Source organism: Plecotus auritus (genome assembly GCF_963455305.1).
Source record: "Plecotus auritus genome assembly, chromosome: 3".
NCBI lineage: Eukaryota > Metazoa > Chordata > Mammalia > Chiroptera > Vespertilionidae > Plecotus > Plecotus auritus.
In genome coordinates this window covers 21,178,235-21,200,148 of record NC_137772.1, presented here as the reverse complement: position 1 = coordinate 21,200,148, position 21,914 = coordinate 21,178,235, and the positions used below count along the sequence as shown (strand labels likewise).

Genomic DNA, 21,914 nt, shown 5'->3' with positions numbered 1-21,914 from the left:
CTTTCACCAGGTGGGGGAAGTTTTCAGTCATTATTTCTTCAAATAGGTTTTCAGTATCTTGCTCTCTCTTTTCTTCTGGCACCCCCATAATTTGGATGTTGGTACGCTTGAAGTTGTCCCAAGGCTTCTTACACTATCTTCAACTTTTTGGATTCTTTTTTCTTTTTTTTGCTTTTCCAGTTGAGTGTTTTTTGCTTCTTTGTATTTCAAATCTTTGACTTGATTATTGCATTCCTCTAGTCTACTGTTGGGTCTCTGTATAATATTTTTTATTTCAGTCAGTGTATGTTTAATTTCTAGTTGGTCCTTTTTCATATCTTTGAGGGTTTCGTTATATTTATCGGCCTTTTCTAGGATATTCTTGAAAAGCCTTATAACCATGGTTTTGAATTCTATATCCAGTCGTTTGTTTTCCTCCATTTCTTTCGTTTGTGATCTGTTTCTTCGTCTCCCCATTTTTCACTGCTTCCCTGAGTTGGTAGGGTAGCTTTGTGTGCTAGGTTTTCTATATGGCCCAGTGGGTCAGCCTCCCCAGTTAACCTGAGGTGGACACTCTTGGTGCGCCCCTTTGTGGACTGTGTGTATAGCCTTGTTGTAGTTAAGTCTTGATTGTTGTTGGTATCACTGGGAGGAATTGACCTGCAGGCCAGTTGGCTGTGAGGATCAGCTGTGTCTACCCTGGGAGATTTTCGGTGCTGGACACAGCCTTATAGGATTAGCCTTGCCAGATTGCAAAAGCCTCTGTGCTTAGCTTGGAAGGGGTGGAGTCTCAGGGCGGAGCAGACAGTCTTGGCTTCCCATTAGCCCTGCCCTTACGTGTGAGTCTCCAGACCTCTGCCTTCCGCGGTTCCCAAGTTTCTTCCCTACAGTCCAGATTTCCCCTGTAAGAGCGTGGGTCCCCAAGGGCTCGCCCGGAACTGGGGTTCAGTGCAGTCGGAACTGGGGTTCAGTGCAGTCAGGAGCTTCTGACCCCCTTCCACTAGGGATAGCCTGTGGTAACCTCTGCAGTCAGTCTTTGTGCGCACTCGCGCCTCCAGACCCCTGCCACCGCGGCTCCTCTGAGTCTCCGAGTCTCCGTGTGCCTTTCTCTCTACCTGACAGTCCAGACTCCCCCAGTATGAGCCTGGGTCCACAGGGTTTTGCCCGGAACTGAGGTTCAGTGCAGTCGGAACTGGGGTTCAGTGCAGTCTGGGGCTTCCTTCCCCCTCCCGCCAGAGAAAGCCAGCCAGGCACTCCGCCACCCTTCCTCTCTGCGCGCGCGTGTCTCCGTACCTCAGCCCTTTGCCGCTCCTTCTCTGTGAGCTTTCCTCTTTCCTTCTAGTTGTAGAATTTCCACTCAGCCAGCTTTCCTGTGGTTCTGGATGGTGTCGGTTCTGTCTTTTAGTTGTAGTTTTGAAATGGTTGTGTGGGGCAGCAGTTTAGTTGCTTACCTATGCCGCCATCTTGGTTTCTCTCCATTATCTATTTTTGATCAAAGCCTGAACTTTTATTTATTTTTTTCTTCCTAAGTTTTACAGGAGTGGGTGGATAGTCCTTAGGACTGATAATTTCTACTCCACTTTCTACTCCTTTGAAACCTAGATAGAAGGAAGGGATTACATGTAAATGACTTCTGGAATTCAACCTTCTGGAGGCAGAAAAAATTAAGTGGAAACAGAATTTCAGACTCGAGACCTGGTTGTATGCCTGTCACTGCTTCAATGGGCTGTATGACCTTGAGCAAGTCACTTCACCTCTCTGGTTTTGGTCTCCTTATCTATGAGTGAGGACTTCATGATTTCAAAGGTTCCTTTTAGTTTTAAAGTTTTGGGTTTTTACATGATAACCCTGAAAGACTACATTTATTAAGTCTGCACTATGGCTAAAAGATGATTCGTTTATTACAGAGTTTTTTTGATGCCTTCTGGTCTGAAGAATCTCCAGCTGCTCTGATGATAGCTTAAGAAGACTGCATGCTGTTCCCTCTCAATGCCAAGCCAGGCCCACTCGGAACCTCTGATCTCAGTCCGTCATGGAGACCAGGTCCCAGCAGGAATGGCAGGGGAGGAAATTGACACCCAGATGGTTCCTCCACGTGAAATGGTCTCAGGCTGTGGGCCGACGAGAGAACACCTGGTAACCAGGCTCGCCCTCTGTCAGTCACCCAGGGCAGGGCAGCATGGTGCGGATTCAGAGGAGGAAGCTTTTGGCATCTTGCCTGTGCATCACAGCTACCATCTTTCTGCTTGTCACACTCCAGGTACCCAGAATGTGGGTTGTGCAGTGTTGATTCCTGGACCTTCACCACCATTCCTGCCCCACCCTGTTCTCTCCAAGTACTTTACTTTTTGCTTTATCTCTCAGGATCAGGGTTTCCTGTCTAAGACACTGGAAATTCTTTTTTAACCAGAAAAAGGTGAGGTTTAGTGAGTGGATGTCAGGTGGAAACAAAATCACTGACTAGGGATCAGTTTGTGAGTGTTGTAGGGTAGAGTTTTAGAGGAAAGTAGAGCTCAGTCTGTCTTATTGGGTCAAATTGGATGGCTTCCTCAAAGTCCCCTATTGTGATCACGTCTGAAAGATGGCAAGTGACTATTTTGAGAACAAGATAGCTGTTCTGCAGAACACAGATATCTGCATCAATAACTGTCATTCTTGACATATTTACCAGACCAAAGACTTTCAACTTTTTTTTAATCTCATGGCACAATAAACCAGTTACTAAAATTCTATGGCACACCAAAAAATATATATTTTTCCTATCTGAAGAAAAGGTATAATTTTGACTGTTTTACCAAAAAAAAAAAAAAAGTAATTACCTACCCTTTTTGCTCCAAAGTGACTTAAAAAAATACTTTTATTGGTTTTAGAGACAAAGAGAGAAGGAGAGAGAGTTGGAAACATTAATGATGAGAGAGAATCATTGATCGGCTGCTTCCTGCACTCCCCCTCCTGGGGATTGAGCCCGAAACCTGGGCATGTGCCCTGACTGAGAATCATGACCTTCTGGTTCATAGGTCTAAGCTTCCGAAATGTGACAGGAGGTACGGTTACTGGAGCTAAACCTTCATCTGGATCTTGGTTTCAGTTTGTCACCGACAGTGTGCTTTGGGCTGTTTCCCAGTCCTCCCTGATACATTGACTGCTTTGCTATTTTTTTTTTAAACACTAAAAATGAATATATATAATGCCTGTGTATTTAGGACCATTTCTGACGTTACTGGTTTGTAGGCTAGGCAGATGAAATAATTTGCTATGTAAGTAGGGTAGAGGAAGGATACATTAAAAAAAAAAAATCATGTTGTGGATTCTGTATTAGTTTGCTAGGGCTGCCATCATAAAGTATTACCCTGTGGCTTAACCAACAGAAATTTCTTTCTCACGGTGGAGGGTAGCAGTCCAAGATCAAAGTGTCAGCAAGCAGGGTTGTTTCTTCCGAGGCCTCTCTGGTTGTGGATGGCCATCTTCCCCCTGTACTTCACATGGCCTTCCCTCCGTCCTTGTCTGTGTCCTCATCTCTTTTTATAAGGACACCAGTCGTATTGGATTAGGGCCCACCCTGATGACCTTGTTTTAACTTTGTTACCTCTTTAACAAACCTATCTCCTAAGGTTTGAGCATGGGGGTTATTGCTTCAACATATGGGTTTTGGGAGGGGCACAGTTCAGCCCATAACAGATCCATAACATAATTAGCAAATTATCTAAACATGTAAATGTTGTGCTGACCTATAGTTAAGCTAAACCATTGTGGTTCTCTGGAGGAGATCATTCATCTGAGACATTGTTTTCCACTCACATTTAACTATATTTTGTGTATACTACCTGTGAATTCTTTGTGTGTATATATATGTCTGTGTGTGTGTATATATATATATATATATATGTATATATATATATCCCCAAAATGTATACACACTTTAACAGCTGATAACTCAATGTTCACTCCTTTTTAGGTTTAGCTGATTTGAAATAATGGGTGAAGTCAGACTAAGCTTTGAACAAAGAAAATTTATCCTAAAGTGCCACTAGACTTTTTTTTAATGGGGATTACATAAAAGATAAAGTTTATGGTACAAAACAGCAACAGTTGATGAATTGAGGATGCACAAATACCGAACAAAATGATTCTTGATGTTTGAGATTCCATGGCTTCACGTTATCAGCAGCGCCTGGATCAGAATGGTCATCAGTTTGAAAACAGGCATTGAAAAAAAATAGTTATTCATTTCTGTAGATTCTTTTAAATTTTGAAAATGAATTGTATGTTAATAAACCTTCTATCTAATAAAGAGGGAATATGCTAATTGACCATCACACCCTCATAAAGATGGCAGTGCCCACAGCCAATAAAGAGGACATATACTAATTGACTGCCACGCCCTCAAAGATGGTGGCACCCACAGCCACAAGATGGTGGCCCCCAGGTGGGTCCGGCTGCTCGGCATGCCTGCCTCTGGAGCCCCCCAGTCCCTTTAGCCCCCCAGCTGCCGAGGTTCAGCCCGAGGTTCAGGCAAGCCTAGGATGGCGGCTGCCCAGCCACCCAGGGCTGCCCAAGGCTCAGGTAACCAGAGCCGGCCGAGTCTTGCATTGCCGGCAGTGGCAGCAGCAGAGGTGTGATGGGGGCGTTGCCTTCCTCTGATCACCAGGTCGCCTCCCACCCCTGAGGGCTCCTGGACTGTGAGAGGGGGCAGCCCGGGCTGAGAGACCACCCCCCCCCCCCCCCGCCCGTCCAGTGCATGAATTTTCATGCACTGGGCTTCTAGTTGATTTTATAATCATTTAAAGTGCTTATACATTTTTGGGGATATCATATGTATATGAAATCTTTATTTTTTTAATTTACTTAATTTTTACTTGAAGAAAAAATTATTGAATACATTTGGAGCATTTTGAAGTGAATCTAGGACATGATATCATTTCCCCTGGATTTACTTTAGTATGATTCTCTAATGATGGGAACTTCTAAAAATTCAGAATAACCGTATGACTGTTGTCATACTCAATAAAAATTAACAATAATTACTCAGTACCATCTTTATCCCATGCCGTGTTAAATCTTTCCCTATTATCTCAAAAAAGTGTGTGTTTTTTTTGTAATGGGTTAGTTTGAATGTGAGGTAAACAAATGCCACACATGGCATTTAGTTGGTGAGTCACAAGTTTTGTGTGTATTTTTTTTCTATAAACGTTTCTTTTGGGAGAGGAAACCAAGGTGGCAGCATAAGGTATACACCTGTACATGCTGCCTCTCACAATCACACCAAAACTGCAGCTAAAAGACAAAATGACTATCACCCAGAACCATGGGAAAGCTGGCTGAGTGGAAGTTCTACAACTAGAAGGAAAGAAAATAGCACATTGAGACTGTGTAGGACCTGCAGAGCCGCTGAAAAGCAGCGGTACGGAGGCGCGCGGAGAGGGCTGGCAATTGAGTACGTGGCTGTCTTTTTCAAGTGGGAGGGAGACACAAGCTCCCGACTGCTCTAAACTCCAGTTTCCAGCAAGACTCTGGGGACCCAGACTCCTATGGGGAGAAACTGGACAGTCTGGCATTGGATTGGAAAGTGAGGGTGGCTTTCTCGCAGAGATGTGCGCAGGAATCATTGTTTAATGTTCTGGGGCTCGGGACCCGGGGTCACAGAAACGCGGAGATGCAGAGAAAGCTGACTGGCAGCCATCACTGTTTGCCACATCCTAGTGATTCCCTGAGACCCTGTCCCACCCAATTTACAAACCCACCAGAGCTGTGCGCAGTGACTTTTGCATATGAATTGCATTCCCTTTCGCAGCTTAACCTAACAAATTTGCAGCTGGGTCAGCTCCAGAACTTCCAAACCCCAAACAAAGAGGAGAAATTTGCAGATCTCATTGTAGTTCCTGCTGGGTGGCCTCAGGCAGAGGCTAAATTAGCACCTCCTTGGAGATCCAAGAGCCAGTGTACCTAGTGGTCAGTGTGAGACGACATCAGATTTCAGCTCTTCACATCCATAAGCGACACACTCAAGAGGCAGACTCAGTGAGCACCAAAGCCCCACTGAAGCAAGTCCTGCCCCATAAGGGTGTCTCCAGCACAGCAGTTCTTCCATTATAGACACAGCTGATCCTCACAGCCAAATGGCCTGGAGGTTAATTCCTCCCAGTGTACCAACAGCAATCAAGGCTTAACTACAACAAGACTGTGCACCCAGCCTACAAAGAGGTGCACCAAGAGTGTCCACCTCAGGTGATTGGGGAGGCTGAGCCACTGAGCTCTCTAGGTTACCTACCACACAAAGCCACTCTATCAACACAGGGAAGCAGCCAAAATGCGGAGACAAAGAAACATGTCATGAATGAAAGAAATGGAGGAAAGCAAACTACTGGATATAGAGTTCAAAACCACAGTTATAAGGTTACTCAAGAATCCTCTAGAAACCACTGAGAAACTTAGTGAGACCTCCGAGGAACTTAGTGAGACCTTCAAGGATCTTAATGAGAATGCCAAAAAAATGGAAAAGGACCAGTCAGAAATTAAGCATACACTGTCTGAAATAAAGAATAATATAACAGAAATCCAGAGGACCCCAAGAATCAAACCAAAGATTTGAAATATGAGGAAGCAAAAAACACCAAACCAGAAAAGCAAAAAGAATAAAAAAATATGAAGATAGTGTAAGGAGCTCTGGGACAACTTCAAGCGTGCCAACATCCGAATTATGGGGGTGTCAGAAGAATAGAGAGAGCAAAATATTGAAAACCTATTTGAAGAAATAATGACAGAAAACTTAACCTACCTGGTGAAAGAAATAGACTTACAAGTCCAGGAAGCGCACAGAACCCCAAACAAAAGGAATCCAAAGAGGACCACACCAAGACACATCATAATTAAAATGCCAAGGGCAAAAGACAAAGAGAGAATATTAAAAGCAGCAAGAGAAAAACAGTTAGTTACCTACAAGGGAGCACCCATACAACTGTCAGCGGATTTCTCAACAGAAACTATGCAGGCCAGATGGGAGTGGCAAGAAATATTCAAAGTGATGAATAGCAAGAACCTACAACCAAGATTACTCTACCCAGCAAAGCTATCATTCAAAACTGAAGGTCAGATAAAGAGCTTCACAGACAAGAAAAAGCTAAAGGAGTTCATCACCGCCAAACCAGTATTATATGAAATCCTGAAGGGAATTCTTTAAGAAGAAGAAGAAAAAGAAAAAGGTAAAGATAAAAATTATGAACAACAAAGTGACAACAAATACATATCTATCAACAAGTAAATCTAAAAATCAAGTGATTAAAAAATGTGATGAACAGAATAAACTGGTGAATATAATAGAATCAGGGGCATAGAAAGGGAGCGGACTGACAATTCTCAGGGGAAAAGGGACGTAAAGGGTGTGGGAAGAGATTGGACAAAAATCTTACACCTATGGATGAGGACAGTCGTGGGGGGTAAGAACATGGGGGGTGGAATCAGGTGGAGGGGAGCTATGGGGGGAAAAAAGAGGAACATCTGTAATCATCTGAACAATAAAGATTTATTTTTAAAAAAAGTTTCTTTTGCTCCACCTTTGATTCCATGTCATGGGTTTGTTGAAGGAACTGTGTCTTTTGTCCTTTTGAATTTCCCAGATTTTGGATTTGGCTGATTTTATTCTCATGGTTTTCCTCTATCCCCCATATTTTCTACCACCTGATAGTGATAAAAGCTGTTTGGCAGAAAAATCTCTCCTTAAATCAATTGTTATTATTTGAAAATGAACTTATACTTCACATTATAGACACTGATGAGAAACAGAGAAAAATTTGTCTTTGGAGCTATATTCATGGCTTTCTATAAGTTGTTAAGTTGTTGGTTGTACATTCAAAGGGAAGGTTGGGTGAAAATACAGTTTTTGGCTATGAGTCAACTCTGCTCCATCAAGTTCCTGGGGAAGAGGCACATTATTATGTTACTAGGGACCCAGTGCACAAATTCGTGCACCTTGAAAGGAACTGCGGGCTGAGAGGCTGCGGTGGGCATAGGAGTGGGTTTCGCCCCATCCTCCACGCTCCTGCCCAGCCCCTCCCGCCACGGCTCCTGGTCCCATGTCTGCCATCAGCCCTGTTCCCACCACCGCTCCCATGCGCTGACGCGGAGCAATTGGGGCCGGCACCAGCAGTGGGTGCAAGTGGCTACTGCTGCCCTGATCACCCCTCAGGAGCAGGGGGAGGTGGAGAAGCCCTGAGGGGCGATCGGGGCCGGTAGCCACCGCTCACACTTGCTGACAGCTCTGAGTAATCAGGCCGGCACCGGGTGGAGGCAGCAGGTGCAAATGGAGGCTCTGGTGCTGGCAGCAGGTGCAAGTGGGGCCGGTGCCGGCAGCAGGTGCAAGGGCCCGGAGGGACTGTGGTGTGCGGGAACAAAGAATTTTCAGTAACCACCAGAGGCTCACCCTGATGACAGCGACCAGTGCCTCACTTTGGTCTGGCACCCCTGCTCACCTGCTCCATCATCCCACCACAGCTGATGCCTGCCATATTTCCACACGCACCCCCCCTGGTGGTCAGTGCATGTCATAGTGACCGGTTGTTCGGTTGTTCCACCGTTTGGTCTATATGCATATTGGGGTTTTATATATCTAGATAGATTGTAGAAATGCTGAGAAAGGTATATACAAGGGTTGGTTAGACTTGAGTTTATAGTGATGGTTTTACTGTTCTAATGCTGACTTTGGTGTCACAGGTGACCCATGATTTATTAAAGCCAATATAATTTTTTTCTCCTTTTGGAATACTACTTCTACTGAACACTACTTGGTGTTCACTCAGTGGCTCTTAACATTTCTTTGGTTATTGCATTCCTCAGAGAAACAGGTCACAAATGAAAGAAATGGAGGAAAGCAAATGACTGGATAAAGAGTTCAAAACCATGGTTATAAGGTTTTTCAAGAATTTTCTAGAAAAGGCCGATAAATTTAGTGAGACCCTCGAGGATATGAAAAAGAACCTAGAAATTAAGCATACACTGACTGAAATAAAAAATATTATACAGAGATCCACCAGCAGACTAGAGGAACGCAAGAATCAAGTCAAAGATTTGAAATACAAAGAAGCAAAAAACTCCCAACAGGAAAAGAAAAAAGAATCCAAAAATATGAAGATAGTGTAAGGAGCCTCTGGGATAACTTCAAGCGTACCAACATCTGAATTATGGGGGTGCCAGAAGAAGAGAGAGAGAAAGATACTGAAAACCTATTTGAAGAAATAATGACTGAAAACTTCTCCCACCTGGTGAAAGAAATAGACTTACAAGTCCAGGAAGCGCACAGAACCCCAAACAAAAGGAATCCAAAGAGGACCACACCAAGACACATCATAATTAAAATGCCAAGAGCAAAAGACAGAGAATATTAAAAGCAGCAAGAGAAAAACAGTTAGTCACCTACAAGGGAGCACCCATACGATTGTCAGCTGATATCTCAACAGAAACTATGCAGGCCAGATGGGAGTGGCAAGAAATATTCAAAGTGATGAGTAGCAAGAACCTACAACCAAGATTACTCTACCCAGCAAAGCTATCATTCAGAATTGAAGGGCAGATAAAGAGCTTCACAGATAAGAAAAAGCTAAAGGAGTTCATCACCGCCAAACCAGTATTATATGAAATGCTGAAAGGTGTTCTTTAAGAAGAGGAAGAAGAAGAAAAAGGTAAAGATAAAAATTATGAACAACAACTACATATCTATCAACAAGTGAATCTAAAAATCAAGTGAATAAAAAATCTGATGAACAGAATAATCTGGTAAATATAATAGAATCAGGGGCATTGAAAGGGAGTGGACTGACAATTCTCAGGGGGAAAGGGGTGTGGGGAGTGCGGGAAGAGACTGTACAAAAATCATACACCTATGGATGAGGACAGTGGGGTGGGGTAAGGGCAAAGGGTGGGGTGGGAACCGGGTGGAGGGGAGCTATGGGGGGGAAAAAAAGAGTAACAACTGTAATAATCTGAACAATAAAGATTAAAAAAAAAGAGTCTAAATCATCAAGATGGATGAGAGACGTGCAAAAGGAAATTAAATGGTCTAACTCTGGTAATAATTGTCTTCTCTTTTAGGTAGTAGTTGAGCTGGGAAAATTTGAAAGGAAGAAGTTTAAAAGTTCCAATTTGCTAGATGGGCATGCAAAAATGGAGGAAGAGCCTACACATCTCTACTCTTTCCCTAAGAAAGACGCTCTGATCCTGAATAGGAAAAAAACGTTGGAAACGGATAGCTACCCCATCATGCTCTGGTGGTCCCCACTGACTGGGGAAACCGGCAGGGTGGGCCAGTGTGGAGAAGAGGCTTGTTTCTTCACCATCAACCGGACCTATCTACATCATCCCATGACCAGAGCATTCCTCTTCTATGGTAAGTGGGGCTTTTGCCTTTCTGCCTTTGTTTGTTTATCTAAAGCTTCACTACTGCTTACTTTCCAAAGAAGAGATGGTGGAATCTCCTAGAAAACACTTCAGCGTGTCTTATTTCCTTTGCATTTGCTCTGTGGAAGGCTTGTGCATTTAGCAAATATGATACATAAACTAGAGGCCTGGTGCATGAAATTCATGCATGGTGAGGTTTGTCCCTCAACCCAGCCTGCACCCTCTCTAATCTGGGACCCCTCGAGGGATGTCCGACTGCCCATTTAGGCCCGATCCTACCAGGTAGGATCGGGCCTAAATGGGCAGTCGGACATCCCTCTCACAATCCAGGACTGCTGGCTCCCAACTGCTTACCTGCCTGCCTTCCTGATTGCCCCTAACCGCTTCTGCCTGCCAGCCTGATCATCCCCTAACCACTCCCCTGCCATCCTGATTGATGCCTAACTGCTCCCCTGCCAGCCTGTTTTCCCCTAACTGCCCTCCCCTGCAGGCCTGGTCATCCCTAACTGCCCTCCCCTGCAGGCTTGGTCACCCCTAACTGCCATCCCCTGCAGGCCTGGACCCCCCCAACAGCTCTCCCCTGCAGGCCTGGGTTCCCCCCAACTGCCTTTCCCTGCAGGTCCGGTCGCCCCCAACTTCCCTCCTCTGCTGTCCTGGTCACCCCTAACTGTCCTCCCCTGCAGGCTTGATCACCCCCAACTGCCCTCCCTTGCAGTCCTGGTCCCTCCCAACTGCCCTCCTCTGCTGGCCATCTTGTGGTGGCCATCTTATGTCCTCATGGGGGCAGCCATCTTTGACCACATGGGGGCAGCCATCTTGTGTGTTGGAGTGATGGTTAATTCGCATATTACTCTTTTATTAGATAGGATAGAGGCCTGGTGCACGCGTGGGGGACAGCTGGTTTGCCCTGAAGGATGTCCGGGATCAGGGTGGGGGTTCTCTTGGGGTGTGGGGTGGCCTGGGCGAGTGGCCTGTGGTGGTTTTCAGGCTGCCACGCCCCCCAGCGACCCAAGCGGAGGCCCTTGTATTTGGGATTTATTTATCTTCTATAATTGAAACTTCGTAGCCTTGAGTGGAGCCAAGCCTCCTGCTTGCTCCCTGGCCGCAGCCATGTTTGTTGGGATTTATTTATCTTCTATAATTGAAATTTTGTTGCCTTGAGTGGAGGCCTAGGCTGGCCAGGGTATGCAGAAAGCTTGGCTTCCTCCATTTCCATGGAAACCCAAGCCTCCTGCTCTCTCTGTGGCCACAGCCATCTTGGTTGGGTTGATTTGCATACTCGCTCCTGATTGGCTGGTGGGCGTGGCTTGTGGGTGTAGCAGAGGTACAGGCAATTTGCATATTACTCTTTTATTAGCTAGTATAAGCTTGACCTACGTGGAAGTGGTTGGCTGGGCCTCAGGTATTTATGGAAGAGAAGAGATGTTTTTTCTCACCTTTCACAGTTGGGTCCTATGCTTACTGAATTTACTATTTAGGGAATTGGCTGGATAGTATTGCTGATAGCAATTCAGAATGTCACATGATAATTGCCAAAAGATTTTGATGTGCATAACAGATGTTTAATTAGGCATAAGCTAAGCTCAATGTTCTTTATTTCATTAGTAAGATTAATCAGAAATAAAATAGAAAGGTCGCCCAGCATCAGATTTTAAGAGCAAGTTGGTGTTCATCCCTCCTTAGGCTGATTATATGTCAAGCTTGGATTGAAGGGCAACCACACCCAGCTAGGTGGAGTTAGTAAGATGCCAGCAGCCTTTAGGAACACAGGGCTCCTCGGTGGTGAGTGGTAGGGAATGGCTTCCTAAGACCTCCTTCATAAAAAAGGAAATTTGCAGTGGGCCTTGAGGGATAATGGAATTGGATTACATTGGGATTGGAGGACATTTCAGTATGAAGAAGAGCATGAATGGGGGCATGAGGGTGGAAATTTATGGTTGATACGTAAGGTACAGTAAGGCTATAGCGTAGTTTTGTGTAATAGAGAGATATAAAGATTGAAGGATATATTGGGGCCACAGCATGGGAAACCTCAAATGTTGGCTTAAGATTTTGTATCAAATTAGTGGATGGTATCAGGGAGCCACAGAAAGTTGAATGGCCTTTTAAAAACTAATTCAAAATAACATCTGTGAACCATCCTGATTCTCCTCCATTAAATGCAGCCTCTCTTCTCTAAAAGGCCATAGAGTATTTTATATCTCTCTTTTTTTTTAAAATATATTTTATTGATATTTTATAGAGAGGAAGGGAGAGGGATAGAGAGCTAGAAACATCTATGAGAGAGAAACATCGATCAGGTACCTCCTGCACACCTCCCACTGGGGATGTGCCCGCAACCAAGGTACATGCCCTTGACCGGAATCGAACCCGGGACCCTTCAGTCCGCAGGCCGATGCTCTATCCACTGAGCCAAACCGGTTTCGGCTTTTATATCTCTCTTAATGTCATTAAATTGAGCAGCTACAATATACCAAGCACAGTGTCAATCACAAATAAGGTAACTACGGCATTTGGTTTTGTCCTGTATGACCTTTTCTTCCCCAGTAGCATATAAAGTTCTTGAAAGTACAGCAACATCAATTCATCTTAGTACCTCCCTGCTTCCTATATCTAGCATAGTGCCTTGTACATGGCAGACACTCAGGAAGTATTCATAGAGACTTAGAGCCATAAAGGACCTGAGAGACTCTAAACTCCTCTTTGTAAAGGTGAGAAATCCAAGGCTCAGGAAGATTAGGGATGTGCCCGGACTACGTAGGAGTTAGCAGCAGAGCTGCACAGAGAACCAAGGTTCCCTGACACCCGATCTATATTTGAATGTACACTCATGAGTATAATTAAAACTGGACATTTGGATTTTGAAATTGCTTAAGTTGTATGGATTTAAAGAAAAACCAGACTGAATTAGAAATTCAGTTCATTAATAAGATCTGTTGAGAAAAACAAAATGAAGACAACACACTTTTCTGGCTGAGGGTTCCAAATTCTAATTAAGTAGGTCACTTAAAACTGCAAATGGGACTCTGGTGCCGCAGGATTGAAAAAGAAAAGGCAGGGAAAATGATTCAGGTGTCAAAAGCTGACCTAATTGAGAGAAACGGAAACCCCAAAGGATTATGTGACCTCAAAGCTTTTGTAAACCAAAATATTTTTTTAGTTTGTTTGTTTTCTTTACAGCCTACTTTCTTTTCCTTCTTCCTAGAGATGATTCATTTACTTAACAGAAACACACCTGGAGGTCATAAGGACTTTCACCAGTGAAATATGATGAATGCTGAGTCTGGTTTGAGCCATTTGTGAAATGCAAGGCTTTACCTACATTAACAATTCTCTCAAACAACAATTAAGCAGTCACAAGTGAATAAATTAGTTTTTAAACCAAAAGTCCATAGAGTTACCAAACTTAGTGTTAGACACTCACTGTTGTGATTTCAAAACACAACTCTGTTTTTAAACAGTTCTCTTGAAACGTGTGTACCATGGAGGGGTTGGAGTACCCTTAATGAAAATGAGTGGTTAGGGCAGGGAACTGCTTATGTTTTAGGTGAGGTTCTAATTAGGAATTTTAGTAAATACTAGAGGCCCAGTGCACGAAATTCATGCATGGGTAGGGTCCTTAGGCCTGGCCGGCGATCAGGGCCAATCTGCAGGGTGACCGAAGGGGTGGTGGAGGGGGGGGGGCACTCGCACTCACCTTGACTGGCCTGGGGCCTGCAGGTTGGGGGCAGCTTCAGCGTTGAGCATCTGCCCCCTGGTGGTCAGTGCATGTCATAGCGATGGGTCATTCCACTGGTCATTCTGCCGTTTGGTCGATTTGCATGTTAGGCTTTCATTATATAGGCTAGGCCAGTGGTCGGTAAACTCATTAGTCAACAGAGCCACATATCAACAGTACAACGATTGAAATTTCTTTAGAGAGCCAAATTTTTTATTTTTTATTATTTTTTTTCAATTTAATAAATCTTTATTGTTCAGATTATTACAGTTGTTCCTCTTTTTTCCTCCCATAGCTCCCCTCCACCCGGTTCCCACCCCACCCTTTGCCCTTACCCCTCCCCCCACAGTGTCCTCATCCATAGGTGTACAATTTTTGTCCAGTCTCTTCCCACACCCCCACACCCCTTTCCCCCTGAGGATTGTCACTCCACTCCCTTTCTATGCCCCTGATTCTATTATATTTACCAGTTTATTCTGTTCATCAGATTTTTTATTCACTTGATTTTTAGATTCACTTGTTGATAGATATGTAGTTGTTGTTCATAATTTTTATCTTTACCCTTTTCTTCTTCTTCCTCTTCTTAAAGAGTATCTTTCAGCATTTCATATAATACTGGTTTGGTGTTGATGAACTCCTTTAGCTTTTTCTTATCTGTGAAGCTCTTTATCTGCCCTTCAATTCTGAATGATAGCTTTGCTGGGTAGAGTAATCTTGGTTGTAGGTTCTTGCTATTCATCACTTTGAATATTTCTTGCCACTCCCATCTGGTCTGCATAGTTTCTGTTGAGAAATCAGCTGACAATCGTATGGGTGCTCCCTTGTAGGTAACTAACTGTTTTTCTCTTGCTGCTTTTAATATTCTCTCTTTGTCTTTTGCTCTTGGCATTTTAATTATGATGTGTCTTGGTGTGGTCCTCTTTGGATTCCTTTTGTTTGGGGTTCTGTGCGCTTCCTGGACTTGTAAGTCTATTTCTTTCACAAGGTGGGGGAAGTTTTCAGTCATTATTTCTTCAAATAGGTTTTCAGTATCTTGCTCTCTCTATTCTTCTGGCACCCCCATAATTCTGATGTTGGTACGCTTGAAGTTGTCCCAAGGCTCCTTACACTATCTTCAAATTTTTGGATTCTTTTTTCTTTTTGCTTTTCCAGTTGTGTGTTTTTTGCTTCTTTGTATTTCAAATCTTTGACTTGATTCTTGCGTTCCTCTAGTCTGCTGTTGGGTCTCTGTGTAATATTTTTTATTTCAGTCAGTGTATGTTTAATTTCTTGTTGGTCCTTTTTCATATCCTTGATGGTCTCATTAAATTTATCAGCCTTTTCTAGGAAATTCTTGAAATACCTTATAACTGTGGTTTTGAACTCTATATCCAGTCGTTTGCTTTCCTCCCTTTCTTTCTTTTGTGATCTGTTTCTTTGTCTCTGTATTTTCGTTGCTTCCCTGAGTTGGTAGAGTAGCTTTGTGTGCTAGGTGTCCTATAGGGCCCAGTGGCTCAGTCTCCCCACTTCCCAGTTACCTGAGGTGGACACTCTTGGTGCACCCCTCTGTGGACTGTGTGTACAGCCTTGTTGTAGTTAAGCCTTGATTGTTATTGATATCACTGGGAGGAATTGACCTCCAGGTCAACTGAATGATAGCTGTGAGGATCAGCTGTGTCTAAAATGGGAGAACTTCTGTGCTGGAGACAGCCTAATGAGACAAGACTTGCAAAATTGCAAAAGCCTCTGTGCTCAGCTTGGATGGGGCGGAGTCTCAGGGCTGAGCAGACAGCCTTGGCTTCCCATCAGCCCTGCTTTATGAGGCCCCTGGGTCTCAGTGTCCCTTGGTTATTGCTGCAAGCACCTCTGAGAGAAAGCCGTCCTCGAGTTTCGCCCACTGCCAGACTGTCCAGTTTCTCCCCCAATGAATCTGGATTCCCAGATTCTCGCCCGGAACTGGATTTCAGCGCAGTCGGGAGCTTCCGCCTTCCTCCCACTAGAGAAAGCCAGCGGCACACTCAGCAGTCAGTCCTCTCTACATGCACTCGCACGCGCGCCTCCAGACCTCTGCCTTTTGTGGCTCCCCTTAGTTTCCGTGCGCTCCTCTCTTTTCCCGACAGTCCAGACTCCCCCTGTATGAGTCTGGGACCCCAGGGTCTTGCCCGGAACTGGGGTTCAGTGCAGTCGGGAGCTTCTGTCTTTCTCCCGCTAGAGAAAGTTAGCCAGGCATTCAGCCACCCGTCCTCTCCGCGCACGTGTCTCCATACCTCAGCCTTTTGCAGCTCCTCTGAGTCTCCGTGTGCCCCTCTCTTTCCTTCTAGTTGTAGAATTTTCACTCAGCCAGCTTTCCTGTGGTTCTGGATGATGTCCGTTCTGTCTTTTAGCTGTAGTTTTGAAATTGTTGTGCGAGGCAGCAGTTTAGGTGTTCACCTATGGCGCCATCTTGGTTTCTCTCAAGAGCCAAATTTTTTAAACTTAAACGTCTTCTAACGCTACTTCTTCAAAATAGACTCGCCCAGGCCGTGGTATTTTGTGGAAGAGCCACACTCAAGGGGCCAAAGAGCCCCATGTGGCTCTCGAGCTGCGGTTTGCCGATCACTGGGCTAGGCTCACAGAGAGAAAGAAGACAAGTAGCTACTGAAATATGTTACTTCCTTAGGAATATAGTTGTTAGCACAGCTTGATGAAGTCTGAAGGTCATGAACAGGAAGGACATTGGCTGGTCTTTCTCAAGGGATAATTACAAAACAGAGCCATACGACTGGATCCAACATAATTTGTGGGAGTCCTAGTAGCTCCACCCCTAGGAGCAGCCTCCTTGTTCCCCCTACCCATTGGTTTCCAAGCACTTTCTTGAATGTAATCTCATTTGCTTTTCAAAATAGCTCTTATAGTTACGAATTACATCTATTTTGATGAAGAAGAAATTAAGGCATAGAGGTAAAGGGCTTGTTCTAGGCCACTTACTTGGGTGGTAGGAGCCAGAAATTTCTCTTAATGGAAAGGTATGAGATAACACAGCCCAAATTATATTTCCAACCTTGGAGAAGTCTTAGCGTAAAGAAATAATCAGAGTGTGGACACAGGAGTGTCATGAGTAGAGCAACAGAAACCAGCATTGCAGCAAACTCTGCCCTGACATGTTAATGAACATGGTACTCTGGTTTTGAAAGGTCTGCTGAGTGATAAAGATGCATACTGTCTGTGGATTACCAGTTCTCAGAGACTTGTAATAAAATACATTTAGAACAAGTGATATCAAACACAGTAGACACTTCCTTTGTTTCAGAGGACACTTGGGGATTTCTGTGTTTGAGGCCGATCATGTATAATTAAAAAGAGAGGGATGTAGGAGTGGGAGCCCAGCTGTTCGGACAGGGCTTCTCAAGGGTCAGTCCTCTGGTGGAATCCTCACCTCTCAATGTCTCAGATCACCAAGCATTATTCAGACTAATGAACTGAATGGTATCAATCTAAATAGGAGATTTGTGCTTACACCAAGAAGCTGACTTACTAGTGCATCTTCACAGTAGCAGGAGTCTTACTGTTCATTATTCAGGGTACCTCTTCCCCAACACCAAGTTGGTTAAAAGACAGAGTGAGAATCGTAAGGTTGCTTAGTAACCTTAGAATTAATTACAGTAAATATTTTGATGGTCTTGAGGGTTGGAGGAGATAGCCTGATTAGCTTCCTCTGTCCCCAACAGAGTATAATAATGATCACTGTCATTATCAGTACCTACTCTGCTAGGCACCAAAGAGACACTCTCCATGTATTCTCTTATCTAAATAATCACAATACTGTGTATTACTCTAGGTATTTTAGAGATGAGGAAACAGGCCCAGATAATGTACAAGGTCACATAGCCAGTAAGTGCCTGAGCACGCACCCAAACCTGATTCTACAACCCATGGTCTGTTTATCAATGTTTTACCCCACTGTCTACACCAGAAGCTATAAGCCTTCATCTTTTGGAGATGCTAGATAAACAGTGACTCCTATTGTCATTCATCTATCCCTCTTATTTTTATTTATTTTTTAATATTTTATTTTATTTTTGTTTAAAATATTACATATATTAGTACATATATCTCCTTTTTTTCCCCATTGACCTTCCCCCAGCCTCCCCTACCCCCTGTCGCATGCCCTCATCCTACCCCCGCCCCCAGTGTCTTGTGTCCATTGGTGTGCTTATATGCATGCATACAAGTCCTTTGGTTGATCTATTTCTCTCCCACCCCAAAAATCCCCAGCCTTCCCGCTGTAATTTGACAGTCTGTTCGGTGCTTTACTGCCTCTGTATCTATCTTTTTATTCATCAGGTTATAATGTTCTTTGTTTTCCATAAATGAATGAGATCATGTGGTATTTTTCTTTCATTGCCTGGCTTATTTCACTTAACATAATGCTCTCCAGGTCCATCCATGCTGCTGCAACTGGTAAGAATTCCTTCTTTTTTATAGCAGTGTAGTATTCCATTGGGTAGATGTACCATAGTTTTCTAATCCACTCATCTGCTGATGGGCATTAAGGCTGTTTCCAAATCTTAGCTATGGTGAATTGTGCTGCTATGAACATAGGGGTGCATATATTCTTTCTGATTGGTGTTTCTAGTTTCTTGGGATATATTCCTAGAAGTGGGATTACTGGGTCAAATGGGAGTTCCATTTTTAGTTTTTTGAGGAAACTCCATTCTGTTCTCCACAGTGGCTGCACCAGTCTGCATTCCCACCAGCAGTGCACAAGGGTTCTGTTTTCTCCGCATCCTCGCCAGCACTTGTCGTTTGTTGATTTGTTGATGGTTGCCATTCTGACAGGTGTGAGATGGTACCGCATTGTCATTTTGATTTGCATCTCTCGGATAATTAGTGACTTTGAGCATGTTTTCATGTGTCTCTTGGCCTTCCTTCTGTCTTCTTTTGAAAAGATTCTATTTAGGTCCCTTGCCCATTTTTTTATTGGATCATTTATCTTCCTTTTATTAAGTTGTATAAGTTCCCTGTAGATGTTGGAGATTAAACCTTTATCAGTGATAACATTTGCAAATATGTTCTTCCATACAGTGGGCTTTCTTGTTGTTTTGTTGATGGTTTCTTTTGCTGCGAAAAAGCTTTTTATTTTGATATAGTCCCATTTGTTTATTTTCTCTTTAACTTCCATTGCCCTAGGAGTGGTATCGGTGAAGAAATTGCTTCGGCACATGTCTGAGATTTCTCTGCCTGTGGATTCCTCTAGTATTTTTATGCTTTTCCATCTTATGTTTAAGTCCTGTATCCATTTTGAGTTTATTTTTGTGTATGGTGTAAGTTCGTGGTCTAGTTTCATTTTTTTGCATGTATCTGTCCAATTTTCCCAACACCATTTATTGAAGAGACTGTCTTGACTCCATTGTATGTTCATGCCTCCTTTGTCAAATATTAATTGAGCATAGTGATTTGGGTCGATGTCTGGATTCTCTATTCTATTCCATTGGTCTATATGTCTGTTCTTGTGCCAGTACCAGGCTGTTTTGAGAACAGTGGCTTTGTAATACAGCTTGAAATCGGGTATTGAGATCCCACCTACTTTGTTCTTCTTTCTCAGGATTGCTGTGGCTATTTGTTTTTTTTTTTTTTTTATTCCAGATGAATTTTTGGAGAGTTCTTTCTAGGTCTATGAAATATGCCGTTGGTATTTTAATGGGGAGTGCATTGAATCTATAGATTGCTTTGGGTAGTATGGACATTTTCATGATGTTGATTCTACCAATCCATGAACATGGTATGTTCTTCCATCTGTTTACGTCTTCCTCTATCTCTTTTTTCAGGGTCCTGTAGTTTTCTGCGTATAGGTCTTTTACCTCCTTAGTTAAGTTTATTCCTAGGTATCTTAATTTTTTTGGTGCGATAGTAGATGGGATTGCTTTTTTAGTCTCTTTTTCTGTACATTCACTATTGGTGTACAGAAATGCCATAGATTTCTTGGCGTTAATTTTGTATCCTGCTACATTGCCGAATTCATTTATTAAGTCTATTAGTTTTTTGACGGAGTCTTTCGGGTTTTTTATGTACAATATCATGTCATCTGCAAATAAGGACAGCTTTACTTCTTCTTTTCCAATTTGGATGCCTTTTATTTCTTCTTCTTGTCTAATTGCAATGGCTAATACTTCCAGTACTATGTCGAACAGGAGTGGTGAGAGTGGGCATCTCTGTCTTGTTCCTGTTCTTAGGGGAAATGGTTTTAGTTTTTACCCATTGAGGATGATGTTAGCTGTGGGTTTATCATATATGGCTTTTATTATGTTGAGGTATGATCCTTCTATTCCCATCTTGTTGAGAGTTTTTATCAAGAAAGGGTGTTGGATTTTGTCAAATGCTTTTTCTGCATCAACTGATATGACTGTGATTTTTATCTCTTAATTTGTTTATGTGATGTATCACATTTATTGATTTGCGGATTTTGTACCAACCTTGCATTCCTGGGATAAATCCTACTGGGTCATGGTGTATGATCTTTCTGATGTAGTGCTGGATCCGATTTGCTAGAATTTTGTTGAGGATTTTGGCATCTATGTTCATGAGGCATAGCTGTCTGTAATTCTCTTTCATTGTGTTGTCTTTATCTGGTTTTGGTATTAGGGTGATGCTGGCTTCATAGAATGAGGTTGGAAGTGTTCCTTCCTCTTGAATTTTTTGGAATAGTCTGAGGAGGATAGGTTTTAGTTTTCCTTGAATGTTTGGTAAAACTCCCCTGTGAAGCCTTCTGGCCCCGGGCTTTTGTTTGCTGGAAGCTTTTGGATGACTGCTTCATTTATTCCATAGTTATTGGCCTATTGAGATGTTTAGATTCTTCCTGATTGAGTTTTGGAATGTTACAGTTTTCTAGGAATATGTCCATTTCCTCCAGGTTGTTCAGTTCATTGGAATAGAGTTGTTCATAGTATTTTTTAACAATCCTTTGTATTTCGGTGGGGTCTGTTGTTATTTCTCCTCTTTCATTTTTGATTTTGTTTATTTGGGTCCTCTCTCTTTGCTTCTTGGTAAGCCTGGCTAGAGGTTCATCAATCTTGTTTATCCTTTCAAAGAACCAGCTCTTGGTTTTGTTGATCTTTTGTATTGTTTTTTTGGTCTGAATGCCATTTATCTCCACTCTGATCTTTATTATTTCCTTCCTTCTGCTTACACTGGGCTTTTCTTCTTGCTCTCTTTCGAACTCTTTGAGTTTAGTGTTAGGTAATTTATTACCATTATTTCTTGTTTTTTGCAGTAGGCTTGTAGAGCTATGAACTTCCCTCTCAAACTGCTTTTCCTGTGTCCCATAGATTTTGGATTGTTGTGTTTTCATTGTCATTTGTTGCCATGATGTTTTTTTATTTCTTCTTTGATCTCTCTGGTAACCCACTCATTTTTTTAACAGCATGCTGCTTAGTCTCCATGTGTTTGATTTTTTTGGATTGTTTTTTATTGTAGTTGATCTCCAGTTTCATGCCCCAGTGATCTGAGAAGATCCTTGATATGATTTCTATCTTCTTGAATTTGAAGAGACTTTGCATATGACCCAACATATGGTCTATCTTTGAAAATGACCCATGTGCACTTGAGAAGAATGTATATTCTGTGGCTTTGGGGTGAAATGTTCTGAAGATGTCAATTAATTCCATCTGGTCTAGTGAGTCATTTAGGATTGATGCTTCTTTGCTGATTTTTTGTTTAGAGGATTTGTCCATTGGTGATAGTGGGGTATTAAAGTCTCCTACTATGATTGTATTGCTGTCAATCTCTCCCTTGATATCCTCCAGGAGTTTTTTTTATGTATTTGGGTGCTCCTGTTTTGGGTGTGTATATGTTTACCAGAGTTATTTCCTCTTGT

At 43.0% G+C, this 21,914-nt stretch overlaps 1 protein-coding gene across 3 annotated transcripts in view; it reads left to right on the top strand.

Moving 5' to 3' along the window:
* FUT10 (fucosyltransferase 10) overlaps positions 1-21,914 on the top strand; it is an 82,053-nt gene that overhangs the window by 6,623 nt on the left and 53,516 nt on the right. For all 3 annotated transcript variants that reach the window (XM_080659362.1, XM_080659363.1, XM_080659364.1), the window contains exons 2-3: positions 1,887-2,239; positions 10,060-10,354. In XM_080659362.1, the coding sequence (XP_080515488.1) occupies positions 2,159-2,239; positions 10,060-10,354 (376 nt within the window). In that variant the 5' untranslated portion in view covers positions 1,887-2,158. The remainder of the gene's footprint in view (positions 1-1,886; positions 2,240-10,059; positions 10,355-21,914) is intronic.